At 43.1% G+C, this 15,194-nt stretch overlaps 1 protein-coding gene across 1 annotated transcript in view; it reads left to right on the top strand.

Moving 5' to 3' along the window:
- Positions 1-15,194, top strand: part of csnk1db (casein kinase 1, delta b) — a 42,864-nt gene that overhangs the window by 10,199 nt on the left and 17,471 nt on the right. Inside the window, exon 3 of the mRNA XM_028477035.1 lies at positions 10,027-10,175. Coding sequence (XP_028332836.1) covers positions 10,027-10,175 — 149 coding nt within the window. The remainder of the gene's footprint in view (positions 1-10,026; positions 10,176-15,194) is intronic.

The raw sequence follows: 15,194 nt of genomic DNA, 5'->3' as shown, positions 1-15,194 counted from the left end.
CGGCCCTCAAGGACCACGTTTGAACACTCCTGACTTAGCTCTTTGATTTTGTGTCCTCACCTCGGAATGCTGCGAAAAGGTCTCTTCAAAATGTTTGTGTCTGGTCTCATAGTGGTGTTTAATATTTCTACTCTTTACGACCGCAACAGACTGTAGGAAACGCGTACATATCCGTCCACGCATCTTGGAAAACAGTTTTTGCGGTAAATTTTTCAGATTTTTGACAAGGCCAATGTCTTTATGCAGTGTCTCTGTTAAACAGGTACCTTCTCTGGAGGGGAGTTGTACATTAGGACTGTAAACTACACCTATTTAACTTGAAGCACGTCTCTTCAGAGTGTCCAACCTGACCCATACATTGATTGAGGAGATTGAGTAAATATTAGAGAGATATCATCACGGGTGCACAGTCAGTGCCATTTTGTTGACCTCAGCCTGTCGTAGTGACATCACAGCATTGGGCCTAACCTTCCTCTGAATCACATCAATGTCCACCCAGAGTGGTTCCCCAGTACTGCCACTCCCACTCCACCTCATTCATGTTGTGCAGCAAGATCTCAGGAAACCAGATTGTCTTTTAAGCTGTGCGTATGAGACCGTCTTTAGGTATTATAATTTTTTTTTTTTTTTTTTTTTTAATTTTATTTATGAAATGCAAGTCACAGATATAACTGTATACAAAAGCGTACAATTTCTTTTCTTTTTATACAATTGAACAATTTGGACAAAAAAGACAAAAACTTGATCCAAACAAAACAAAGAAAGCCCCGTCCTCCCCTCACCCCAAACCCCTGAGCCTCTTAAATAATTACCGTGCAAATATGACTACAAAATAGATATGAAAAAGTACATACACATATATACACTCACTGTAGCTCTGCACAGCACATACACACATGTCCACACATATTTAAGTGCACATGTGCAGCTACCCATCTACACATGAACCATGCATGTGCGCATCCTCATACCTGCCTGAATAGCTGTCAACAACAGTACAGAATGAATATCGATGGCTGCCCACTCCCTGGTTGTTGATGCGGAACCGCCATGCTGGCATATTTTATAATGAATATGTGCTGGGGGGGTCATCTGCCGCCAGTGGACCGACACAGTGAGAAGTGGTGCTCACATGAGCCCACAGTGGGTGCTTACAAACAGACTTCCATAGCTGGGAGCCCATCCAAATAGGAGAGCAATGGTCTCCAGTGGGAATAGAATTTATTAGATCAGCCTCGAAGTGAGAACTTGATCTTTTCAAGTTTAAGAAGAGAGAGAATGTCGTGTAACCAAACTTTGACTGAAGGTGGTTGGGAAGACTTCCTTAACAAGAGGATTCTTCTACGAGCAATAAGGGACACAAAGGCTATGACATTGTTTTGAATATTCGTAGTACGAAGGTCGTCTGGAGGTTTGCCGAAAATGGCAATATGTGGGGTAGGAAGTATATTAATGTCCAAAACATCTGAAATTGTTTTAAAGAATAGTTGCCAAAATATGGACAGTTTAGGACATGACCAAAACATATGAGTGAGATTGCATGGGGTTTGAGAACATCTATTGCAATTTTGGTCAACGGTGTCTGGATAGAGGGTTGAAAGTTTCTCCTTGCTATAATGTAATCTATGCAGGACCTTAAATTGTATGAGAGAGAGTCTAGCACAACTGGACGACGAGTTAACAGCCCTCAAGGCCCCCTCCCAGAAATCCTTAGAGAAATTAAGTTGTAGTTCTGACTCCCAGTGTACCTTTTTTATTAATAGATTCGCTCAGAGGAGAGAGTAATTTATAAAAGAATGAAACATGGCCTTTTGTTAAGGTTTTAGCCTTAAGAATCAAGTCTATTCCACTGGGTGTTGGAGTCTGTGGGAATGATATAGTGTGCGTTTTTGCAAAGTTCCGCAGTTGAAAGTACCGGAAGAAGTCTGATTTATGTAGGTTAAGAGTAGAGATTAATTGATTAAAACTTGCAAACACACCATCCATGTACAGGTCTCCCAAATTACATAATCCCTTCTTTTCTAAGGTGGCAAATCGTGAGTCGGTCTTCGCTGGAATAAAGAGATGATTATTGCAAATAGGAGATGCTAGAGGGACAGTGAGCCATCCAAGGTGATGCCGTATTTGTGCGCAAATTTTAAGAGTTTCAACAACAACTGAATTAGAAGTGAAATCTGACAGCGTGAGGGGCAAGGTACTGCAAGCCAAAGCCAACAGAGATGAGGAACATGAGACGGACTCACTTCGGCACCACTTGAGGTGAGGGCTTGTGAACCATGCTATAATCTTGTTCATAGTGGCTGCCCAATAGTAGCCAATAAGATTGGGCAGCCCCAGCCCCCCAATTGATCTATCCCTGCAGAGCAGTGTTCGATTTGCCCTTGAACGTTTATTAGCCCAGATGAAAGATGAAATAATACCATTTATGGCTGTGAAAAACGATTTCGGAAGAAACACTGGGAGGCATTGAAAAACATACAAATATCTCGGTAGTACATTCATTTTAATTATTTGTATCCTACCTGCTAAAGATAACGGCAGATAGTCCCATTTTTGTAAATCTGATTTAACTGCAGCTGTCAATGAGGTCAAATTCCTCTCTCGCATAGTTCGTATAGAGTGTGTAATTGTAATGCCAAGGTAGTTAAATCCTGTGATGGCTGGTTTGAAAGGAATAGACGAGGGAGGTATGTCTTTGGCTGACTGGTTTATTGGGAAGTATTCACTTTTAGAGATGTTAAGTTTATATCCAGATATGCGACCAAAAGAGTTCAACAGTGTCAGGATTTGAGGAATGCTTTTCAGAGGATTTTTGACATATAAAAGCAAGTCATCTGCATATAATGAGACCCGATGTTCTATGCCCCATCTTTCAATACCCTCAAATCCTGCTCTCCTCTTCAGAGCAGCCGACAACGGCTCAATCGCCAGTGCAAACAGCAGTGGGGATAACGGGCACCCTTGTCGGGTGCCCCCCGAAAAAGTGAAAACGGTGTAGAGCGTTGATTATTTGTGCAGACTGAAGCATAAGGAGAAGAGTAAAGTAGTTTGACCCATGAGATAAGATTACTATTAAACCCAAACTGTTGCAGGGTAAAGAAAAGATATTCCCACTCCACCCTGTCAAATGCCTTCTCGGCGTCGAGAGATATTATGGCCTCTGGGACATTGGAGGGGATGGTGAGAGGATGACGTTAAGGAGCGTTCTTATGTTAGAATATGAATGTCTTCCTCTTATAAATCCTGTCTGGTCATCTGAAATTATCAGGGGCATGACGGACTCTAATCGACGAGCTAATAGTTTTGCGAGTATTTTAACATCTACTGGAAGGAGTGATATTGGGCGGTAGGATGCACAGTTTAGTGGGTCTTTACCCTTCTTGAAAATTAAGGAGATGGAAGCTTGCATTAATGTGGGTGGCAGGGTGCCTTGTTGAAATGAATAATTAAACATGTCGAGTAAAAGTGGAGCTAACTGATCTGAGAATTTTTTAAAGAATTTGACCGGGTATCCGTCAGGACCAGGTGATTTGCCACTGTTCATTAACTGTATCGCTTCCTTGATTTTGGACAGAGTGATAGCAGTGTCTAGTTTCAGATTATTTTCAGGTGAGACCTTGGGTAGGTCTAGATTTTCAAAAAAATTATTTAGTTGATTTCTATCCGTGTGAGATTTTGATGTGTATAGCTGGGAAAAGAATGACCTAAAAGTACTATTTATTTTGTCCGGGTCAAAAGTTATGGAGCCTGACTCGTCCATTATCTGGATAATTTGATTCGAAGCGGATCTCGTTGTAAGCTGATGTGCTGATAGGCGTCCAGCTTTGTCCCCGTGCTCATATACTAGTCCCCGAGAGCGAAGGAGGAGCTGTTCAGCTTCAGTGGTGAGAAGGAGATCTAGTTCGGTTTGAAGTTTTATTCTTTCTTTGTACAGGTCCGGTGTACCTGTATTTGACAATCGATTATCCAAGTCTCCGATAGATTCCTCTAGCTCTTTTTGCCGGGACCTCCGTAATTTATTTGCATGTGAAGTAAAAGAAATTATTCTACCCCTCAGATAGGCTTTGAGAGTGTCCCATATTATAGACGGGGAGGTTTCATTATTTATATTAGTTTCACAGAAGAATGTATTAGAGTCCGAGATGTACTTACAAAAGTCAACATCTGTTAGTAAAAGAGGACTCAGACTCCAATGTCTGAATCCTTTTGGTTTCATACTAAAATGGAGGTCCAAAATTACCGTGGAATGATCCGACACTGTGATGGGTAAATACTGAGTAGAGATAATTGCTGAGGAAAGTTTTTTATCTATCAGGAAATAGTCTATACCGGAAAAGGAACGGTGTACATGAGAAAAAAAGGAGTATTGTTTAATGGAGGGATGTAAGAGTCGCCAGGGGTCAATAAATCCGTATTGTGCCATAAATGTGAAAAAAGCCTGGGACATTTTAGTTGGTGTGGCTGATCGTGTGACAGACCTATCTAGTATCAGGTCAATTACACAATTCATGTCTCCTCCCAGTCTGTTAGTACTCTATCTGGGTTAAAGTGTACATTTTTCCTGATCAATATAGCTGTACCCCTTGTTTTCACATTAAATTGAGAATGAAAACATTTGTCAATCCAAGGCCTATTTAATTTTCTGTGATCTGCGTTACATAGATGAGTCTCTTGAAGAAACATTATGTCGGCATTGAGGTTTTTGATATGGGTCATAATTTTCGTACGTTTGATCGCAGCGTTTAGCCCACCAGTATTTAGTGAAATGATCCTCACAGCCCGTCCACTAGCAGCACCCCCATTGACTACACTAGCCATGATCCAGCATCCAGCAGTAGATTGGTAGGTCAACTCCAGGGAGCAAGCAGCCAGAGGTGCATGTGAACCTCTGCACAGAGACAGCACAACATGAGATGAAGACAAACAAAAAACAAAATTCTAAGTTAACAGTTTCAGGTAAAGAGGTTCTTCCCCACCCCACTTCCCCATTCCCCAACTCTTCAACCTTCCCTTTCTGTGTCATCTTTCCTCTTCTTCTGTCTGTCTCAGCTCTGCAGCTTCTTTATACTGTTTGAAACCCCCAAAGTCCTTTGTGTGAACCTTGAACATGTTAATAACTTTTGTACAACGCGTAGATAGATATGGGAGAGGTTTTGAATATTCAGTATAAATCAATAGCAACAATGAATTGAAAATTAAATAAAGTAAAGTAAATAATGAAAAGAAAAATAAACAAGTAAAATTTAAAATAATAATAGTAAAGTAAAATAAATAAATAAAATAATCTTGTGCAATGTACGTATAAACATTTGAGAGGTATTGAATACCTGAAGCGATTAAATAGTCACAACATGGTGAAAACAAAGTAAAGCAAATTAAAAATACTAATAACAAAAAAAAATAAAAATAATAATAATAAGAGATACTGAAATACAATACATTAAACACTTGGATTTGAAAATTAAATGGTCAATTGTAGTCACAATTCCTCCCTCATTATATACATAGAAAAATTATAGTAGTTTCTCACCATGTAGTAACTTAATAGCACAACATCATCCTATGAACTATTGTCCGGCTACACATCAGAACAGTCAAACAGTGAGGCTTCAGGCCTGAGCTCCACAATGTCCAACACGACTCCAAACCTCTCCAAGCAAACAAGATAACCAAGTATATTGTCCAAATAGAGTAAAAAATAAATAAACACTGACTGGTGCTAAGGCACGAAAGGTTCCCGTTTGAAACCAGCAGCTTACCGATGTGTAATGTTAATTTTGCCCCCTCTTGTAAGGAGACTAGGTTACCTTAGCCCACATCAACGGCCGGTGAGTTAGAACCTAAGCTAATCAGGCCTCGAGGTTTGTTGATAATCGGCCACAAAGACTGAGGCCTCCTCCGGAGATGAGAATCTCCTCCTCGCTCCGTTCTCTAGGGTAATCTGCAGTCGGGCCAGGAAAAGGAGTGCAGGCCGAAGGTTGAGATTGTAGAGCTGGGCCATCACCACACGGTATTTAGCCCGTTCCTCGGTGACCTCTGGCGTGTAATCCTCTAAGATCTGAATTGGTGACCCCCGGTACTGGAGCTTCCCTCGGCTTTTACGGGCCTCTCGGATGATCAATTCCCTGGTCTGATAGCGATGGAGACGGACTATCACCGGTCTCGGTCGGGAGCCTGGTTGTGGTTTAGCGGTGAGCGTCTTGTGGGCCATGTCCAACTCAGGAGGAGACTGTAGAATCTGGTCACCAAATATCTCTGCCAGAACGTCAGCGAAGAAACTTGTGGGTCTGGGGCCCTCGATGGATTCAGGCAAGCCGATTATTCTAATGTTATTTCTGCGGCTGCGGCCCTCCAAATCGATAGCCTTAGCCCTTAGCTTGGTGTTGTTAGCCTCAAGTGCCACACACTTCTCCTCCAGTGCCCGGATCCGCTGGTCTTGCAGCTCGACATGGGATTCTAAAGAGTCTATACGTTGACCCTGCTCTGTCATCGTTGACTGTATTTTTTCAAGTCTCATTTCCAAAGCGGCAAATGAAGCTTTAAAGTCGGCTGCGAGGCTTGCTCTGTGGGCCTCCAGCATGGCGGCTATGCTAGTTAGCGCTGTGTCGCTATTAGTCGCAGAGGCATCCGCTTCTGTCTTTTTTGCCGACTTTGTAGTTTTCGACATCTCTCTGGGCTGGTTTAGGTTTAGATAATAGTTATAACCCTCGAAGCAGGTTGGGGGTTTTAAGGAAAAAGTATATTTTCAAAGTTGTAGCTGCGGGAGACAGAGACGACGCACCCTATCCCATGTTCACCCAAACCGGAAGTCTCTAGGTATTATAATTTAAGGTGATATACTTTTTTGTGAGTGCTGTCATTTTCTCTATTACATTTACATTATTAGTATTATTATTATACATCAATTTTATATAGCGCTTTTCTGGGTACTCAGTCGCTTTACAATGAAGGGAGCAGTGTTGGGGGTCGGTGCCTTGCTCAAGGGCACCTCGGCAGTGCTTGAGAAGTGCCCTGGCACCTCTCCAGCTACCAGAAAAACTTCTGTTCTTTAAATCGGGGCTTTTGCCGAACCCTCGGGGTTCCCAACCCATGTTCCTACGAACTAAGTCACTACACGCGAGAAATACTTTTTCTGCATTGAAAACAATCAACGTTGCACAGGATTCTCACAGATTTCATGCCAGTAGAGTTTGTCAAATCCAAGGTAAAGCAGACCGCTCACTGTTTCTTCTCCCCATTTGTTAAACAAATGCAAACATTCACCAATTGTTAATTAAAAAAAACTAAATTAAAGTTGTATGAAAAAAATAAATGGCTCAGTTCACACTTGTCTCACCTTCCTTATCTGACTGCACATCTTTTTGCAAATAATCTGTATTCAACAATTCTTTTTTTTTAACTTTATTTTTATTATTATTTTTTTCGCAGCAATTAACAAGGGGTACTCTGTAATGTCACACAATTATGCAGTTATATGTCACAATTACATATCACTGATGAAAACTACAGAACAAACAGAACGGCAACAACAGTAACATTTTGGGGGGGTCATGTGCATCGCAAGCAAGTATCATTTACATCATTCGCACAGACAAAGTATTTCAAGTTTAATTTGTTCCATATGCTGTATATTCTTAACAATTTCTATCCACTGATTAAAGGTGGGTGGTTCCTTACAAAGTCAACGCCTTTTTGCTGGCAGCCATATAAATCTACAGAAGGTATCTATTCTTTTTGGGTAGTTCCAAGTCTTTTTTCCCAGGTAAAAAGTCATGAAGGTAAATACAAAATTGTTTTTTACAAAACTTATTACTATATTATGAACGTCATTCCAAAAGGGTCTGATAACTGGGCACTCCCAAAATATATGTGTGTGGTCTGCCATATTGTTACCACATTCTCTCCAGGCGTTAGATTTTTGTTTTGGAGTTATAAAAAATCTGATCAGGCTTTTCCATAGGAAATCTCTCCACCATTGTGAAGCTGAAGTTGAGATTTGAGTCTTGGTCATATTCATCCAATCCTCCTGACCGATGGAAATTCCTGATTCCTTTTCCCATTTTTCCTTCACATAATTAATTGAATGGCCTCTTAATTCATTTATATATCTGTACAGTTCTCCAATAATCTTTTTAAACAATTTTGTTTTATAGGCCCTAACGAACATTTGTGTGATACCTGTCATATTTGTAGGTAAAAATCCCTTAATATTGTTATAGTAATGTCTGAGTTGAAGGTACCTATAAAAATCCTGTTGGGTAAGGTCATATCTCTCTGACATGGATTTAAAATCCGGGAATTCTAAATAATTGAGCAGAAGACGCAATGTAGTGACTCCCTGTTGCTCCCACTGTTTGAATCTTCCATCATGAATGGCCAGTCTAAATTCTGAGTTGTAAATAGGCCATATTAACTCACTCGGTGCCATTGACGAGATAACTCGTCATTTCAAATCCAAAGGCTCAGTGCCATTGTCGAGATAACTCGTCATTTGCGTTTTGACATGGGGATTACTAGAAAACACACTGGCGGAGGTCCCTCATCAATATCTAAGCTGTGGGGTGTTGTCGTGACCAACTGTGCCCTGAAGATGGCAGCAGTGTACCTTTAGATGAGATTAGCCACTGATGCTACCCAGCGAAGCAGGAAAAAGGGAGATCATGGCGCAACAGAGTGATATTGTGACGTATCCAGCAGCTCACAGAGCCACATACAAACAGAGAACATGTGTGGACCTGAGTGGATTATTGATAATGTTGTGATCGTGAGGTAAAACCATCAACTAACCGGGCTAAACGGGTCATCTCTGCTTGTCGGGAGGAGGGGGTGTGGAGGGGGGCACAAAATACCCCCAGCCTGTGAGCCAGATAGCAAAATAATGAGATGAGAGATCATCCATGCTCAGCAGAGCTGAGAGGGAGAGAGGAAAGGCGTTTACGAGACAGAAAATGGCGCTACGTACGAGAGTTGACGTTCCCAACAGCGCACACTCGACCAGAGCATGCGTGGAACTCATGGATGGTGTGGCGATGGTGAGATAAAACCATAAAAAAAACTGGGCAAGCAGTGCATGTCGGGGAGGAAGTTACGTGTGTGAAGAATGACGGTAGAGAAAGTTGGAGGAATGCCAAAATACAGTAAGAAATACATTCAACTCTGAACCAGATAGCAAAAATAATAATAATTTTGCCATCAAAAGCCCAGTCTCAGTGTTTTTTTAAAAATGTTTTATGTAAGGAAACAATGTTCAGATGTTAGAGTTGCTGACAGGGTTTTTTTTTTTTTTTTTTAACAAAAAGGCTTTTTTCTCAGCTTTTTGCTCTGAAACTGAAGATTTGTGTAAAACTTGCTCTAGTCAACGGCTGATTACAAAAGAACAAAACAAGCCAGAAACAAATGTTTTTTTTTTGATGAAAGTAGTGACTTCAATCTTTCAGATTCTGGTGTGATTTCAGATAGTCATAGTCGGAAAAATTTGTGGGTCTTTAAAATCAGTCAAAATGTTCAAAAACGGCTGGCACTGAGGGGGGTAGAAAATCTGATAATGGCTGGCACTGAATGAGTTAACATCCTGTTGAAACTTAAACTGGAACTCCAATAGCTATTTAGAAATCTTTTTTTCCAGTTCTGACTTTGCTTTGGTCATGGTCTCGTTAATGGTGTCCCGGATAAAAGCTAGCGAGGCCGTTCCTGCTAGCACAGCCTTGTCAGTGCTAGCCGTATCCTCGATATCCATGTCTCTTCTCTTGCTCCTCAACGCCATGTTGCAGCTCTTTTTGTCTCCCCCTAACATTGGAATTTGCCGAGAGACACTTAAACACAAAATTCCCTGATTTACAGGGGGAAAAGTGGAAGTCCAGTCTGGAGCCGAGCTCTCACACAGCCATCTTCACCCACACATGACCGGAAGTCCCCAACAATTCTATGTCTCCTAGAAAAGCACTCCAGCTAAATTGCCAAGTACGCAGTTAGGTTTCCTTTATTTTTTTTCCCTGTGTATGATGTTTTACTTTTGTTTGTTTCAAGTGGGCATTCCGATAATAAAGTGGTGTGGAGCTGAAGGTGACTACAATGTGATGGTGATGGAGCTGTTGGGGCCCAGCCTGGAAGATCTCTTCAACTTTTGTTCCCGCAAGTTCAGTCTCAAGACGGTTTTGCTGCTTGCAGATCAGATGGTGAGTCTGCGGAGTTGGCAAACAGCCCATGAGTGTTTCAGACATCGACTCCACAGGAACTCTGGAGTACTAGAGATTACCGTGAAGCTTTTCCATTGGCAGTAGCCAAGCTGTGAATAGATTTAATTGCAAACTAAGGCTTTTTTGGAAGGTCTTAAAAAGGTATTGAAATCAACCTAATGATTGCTACATACTGTATTCCCTGATATATACTGAATGTGTTTTTCCAAGTCCAAGGTTGGTCATTGAATATTGTCATTATTTGTCTGTTCTATGGTAAATGGACTTGATTTATATAGCGCTTTTATGCCTACACTGAAGTAGTCCCAAAGCGCTTTACAATATTAACTCATTCACTCATCCACCGATTCACATGCAAGGTGCTGGTCAACCACTGGGAGCAACTTAGGGTTCAGTGTCTTGCCCAAGGACACTTCGAAGCATAGACTGGTATAGAGCTCTCGATCAGAAGACGACCCCTCTACCACCTGAACTATGGTCGCCCTGTTCTAGGGATGGTATATCCTAAATTGGCTAAAAATCAATGCAAATACGAGGGGATTACAATTGATTCAGCACAGTATGTGATGCTTGTTTTGACATCACGCTCTTGGTTCAGCCGCATACTTGGTTGAAACAAAAGCAGCAGCGGAAGAAGAGCTTTAATCATATCAATAAAAGAAGACAGAAATGCGTCCCAAACCCGTCCGACCTGCAAATTAAGCCGATGTCTCTTTCAGCCTGAACCTGTGTCAACCAGACACTATTCACATCCATGCGCGCTAGGGATGTAGCGATTCACTCAACTCCCGATACGATTCGATTCACGCTACTGGGTTCACGATACGATTCTCTCATGATTTATTTTACAAAATGGGACTGTAGACAAATTATTCTATTTAGAAAATACTGTACTGTTTTCCTTTTATTTTTCATTGTCAAAAGAATTCCTTGATAAACTATTCAAAACTATGCCATTTAACTAAAAATAAATCTTGAATGAAATAAATAAAGGAATAATACAAATGAAAATGAAGCCTATTAATTTAAATTCTGGTTCTATAATAAACAATGCAAAACGGCATAATAGTTCTTTTTCTTTTAGAAGTGCAACTGAAAATCTATTTTGTGCCTTAACAATTGGACTTTAAAAAAAAAAAAACCGTGATTACACTGATTTACGTCATATTTGTTTGGACCAGCAGAGGGCGCTGGTAACACAGTGGTCGGTTGGCATGCAGATATCTTGCAGTGAAGAAGAGAAGCTATGCTAGCAGACAGAGCTAATAGAAAAACGTGACTTTTACAGATATACAAGTAATATTACAGATATTCTTTCGGTGCTTAAGGGGTAATGAATCATTTATTAACATATTTAAGAGTAGAAGGCGGCCAGAAAGAAAGTATTAGCAGACTCCGCCCGCCGCCTACACTTGTGGATTGCGCCCTCTGCTGGTTAAAAAAAGTACTGCAATTCAATTTTCAAAAAATCGATATTAACCGTGATACCTATTAATCGATTTTTAACTGCCTTACGATTAAACGTTACATCTCTAGTGCGTGCCCATGTAGAATGATCCAATTTGAGTTGACATGCATTTGTGCACCTTTCTTGCACTAATCGTCCAAAACCATGCTATAACGAAGAGTTACCCGGGGTTTCCACTGGATATGCCTCCGCTGCGCCACGGCACCAATGATATACCAAGAATATCTGTAATACTACGTGAATATCTGTAAAAGTCTCATTTTTTATTAGTTCTGTCTGCTAGCGCATAGCATCTCTTCACTGTTGCCAACCAACCACTGGGTTACCAGCGCCCTCTGCTGGTTCAAACAAATATCTGACGTAAATACAATGCAGACTGGTCCAATTGTTAAGGCACAAAATACATTTTCAGTTGCACTTTTAAAAAGAAAAAGAACTATTATGCAGTTTTACATTGTTTACTATAGAACCAGAATTTAAATTAATAGGTTTTTTCTTCATTTGTATTATTCCTTTATTTATTTCATTCAAGATTTATTTTTAGTTAAATTGCATTGTTTTGAATAGTTTATCAAGGGATTCTTTTGACAATGAAAAATAAAAGGAAATAGTACAGTATTTTTTAGTTTTTTTCCCCAAAAACATAAAGGAATATTTTTCAGTCATCATTTGTCTACAGTCCCATTTTGTAAAATAAATTGTGAGAGAATCGTATTGTGAACCCAGTATCGTGAATCGAATCGTATCGGGAGTTGAGTGAATCGTTATATCCCTAGTTAAGAACGTAACTATGGTTTTATGAATCCCGAATGACCGCCAGAGGTGGTGCTTTAAGCACTGAATATTCCCCTTCGAGCATGCGCAGTGCGAGTATGTATACCAACAATGTCACCCGTGACCCCTGGATGACCCGGAGGAAGTTTATATCTTCAGGTATCACTCTAGGGCACTTTCCTAGAATCTTCTCGCGAGCACACGAGGATTCTGAGTGACAAAGAGGTGGTCATTCGGGATTCATCGAACCATAGTTACATTCGGAACTCTTTGTTGAATCGGAGGAAACGAAGGGAAGGCATACAAGAGGCCATCTGGCCAAGGATGAGCCAATGCGTCCTGGCCTAGAGGACTGGTCGTCTCGGCCAAGGAGAACCACAGAGGGCAGTGGGTCGACTGCTCCGAAGCAAAGAGCTCTACCTCTGCCCTGCCGAATATGCTCCATATAATGTTCATTACCTCCGGGTGGAGGTGCCACTCCCCTGACGGAGATTTCCGTCGGGAGAGGAAGTTTGCCAAGTGATTGTTGCTGTCATTGTTACACTGTTCACTAAAACCCCAATGGAAGTTGTGACCTGGAGTGGCACCAGGCAACTCTTTTCCACATTCACTTTGAGTCCAAGTCGAGCCGCATGGGAAAGGAGACGCTCTGTCTTGTGACGGATAAAGCACAGATCAGCCAGTCGTCCAGGTATTGGAGAACCTTCAAGCCCTGAGACTGTAGAGGTGCTAGGGCTGCAGACACACACCTCTTGAAGACCCTTGGGGAGAGAGAGGCCGAAGGGCAGCACCCTGAACTGCCAGCGGCGGCCGCGGTATGCGAAGCGCAGAAACTGCCTGTGTTGCTGAGCAATTGGAACGTGAAAGTACGCGTCCTTGAGGTCTATCGATGTGAAAGAGTCCCCATGAGCCACCATTCTGGGGACATCTGCTGTGGTCTGCATGTGAAAAGGTATGACCTTCATAAATTTGTTCAATCCTCTGAGGTCTAGGATTTGGCGCCTTTGGCCAGGAGGGCAGACAGATCCTGGTCTAATGTGAGAGCCTTTGCCGGGTTGCTGATGGATCCGGCCGAATGTGGAGGGGCCGGCGGCGGAATTGAAGTTTGTAGCAGTGGGTTAGGGTGGCAACCACCCATGGGTCTGAAGCATGAGTAGCCCACTGTTGGAGCTGCTGATGCGAAGGCCTCAATCTCGGCCCCCCCAGCCCCTTGGGGCCTTAGTGGGAGGGCGAACAGGCAAGCAGAGCCCTGAAAATCCCGGACCGCTCTCCGTGCGGGACACTGGGCATCACAATGACCAGTGGAGTGAGTTTTTGGCGGCACGTGGGTGCGAAAAACAGCCGGGAGGCCCCTAAGCCATGCGACGAGCACGCGCTCCAGCATCATAAACCCTCGTGAGAAGGTCATCGGTTATTAGACACTGGGGTCGAGGGCACCTAGCATCCCTTCGCAGTGCTTCATCCGGGGACACAATAAGAGAAGCGATGGCAAGCTCGATGGGCGGAGTGCGAGCCAGGCCAGCCCCCACTGCATTATGCATGGCCGCCAGGGTCCGCCCATCTGCAGAGCGATGGGAGCAAGCCTTACTGTCCTTCCAACAGGACTGTAACTTCTTCAGATAATCCTCCGAATGTGGAATAGCGAAGGCTGTGGGGGCAGGCCTGCGCCTGAAGAAGACGCTTGCAGGTGCCGTCTCCGCCTGCTGTGGGACAGCTGTAGAGCCAGGCGCATGACAGCGGGCATGGAGTTGTCTTCCACCTCAGCCCCTGAACTCTGATCTGAGGAGTGGGAGCCCTGCTCAGACATCTGAGATCTGACATTCAAATTCTCTCCATAATCAAAGAACTGGTTAGCCGAAGCCGCCAAAGAGAGTGTATCCTCCTCGGGCAACAGCGTTGGCATTGGGGGAGAGAGTGCCGCATCAGCCACCAGGAGAATAACCGGCTTGCTGTCGGCCAGCGGGGATCTCATCTGAGCCATTTCAGCAGACAGCTGCTTGACTCTAGATGATAACGCTCTATGGCCAGACTTTGTTCTCTTCCTGGAAGGGGCAACTGCTGTAGCCTCTGCCTGGGGAGGGGAGGTCGACTTTGGCTACTGAGCCTTCCACCCCCGCCAACCTGGGAACCCTGGCTGCTCGAGGCAAATAGCTGCAGTTCATGCAGGGTTTGCCTGATAGCGCCTCCCGCAGGTGCTCAGGACCAAGGCATGCGGGGCATAGGTTGTGGCCATCCTCTGGCTGTAAAGAAGCCCCACAGGATGTGCAGACATTAGAGCCAGCCATTGTAGCTGCACTGAGAAGCCACTAATTTCAACAGAGGGAGCGGACGCCTGTCCGGTATCACCCTGCACTCCTCGACTCAGCCTGAGCCCGGACGCCGTAGCTTGGGCGAGTATAGGGACCGTATATTGGGGAAAGGAGCTTGCACGCTGCCTGCACAATAGAGGCCTAAATATACTAAACAAAAAACAACCACCATACTGTGGTCCTCACCCGAACTGGGCTCTTTAATAGAAGATGACACTAGCTTACAGCCGGTGAAGCTACTGTAAACAAATCCACGCTGGGCTCTGTGCGTGACCATATGACCCACCAGCAAACAAATAAAGTCAGCTCACTTAAACTTCGAGAATAGGCTGGGCCAATGCAGCAGTCACCGACAATCTTTGTCTTTTGTTTTTTTTTCTTTAAGACAAACCGTTGATCTGCCGAAAGAGAGGCTACTTACCCCGTCAGCATGTGTCGTCGGGACCA

Source organism: Gouania willdenowi, chromosome 19 (assembly GCF_900634775.1).
Source record: "Gouania willdenowi chromosome 19, fGouWil2.1, whole genome shotgun sequence".
NCBI lineage: Eukaryota > Metazoa > Chordata > Actinopteri > Blenniiformes > Gobiesocidae > Gouania > Gouania willdenowi.
The sequence above is the reverse complement of the archived record's forward strand: the minus strand, read 5'-3'. Positions and strand labels throughout refer to the sequence as shown.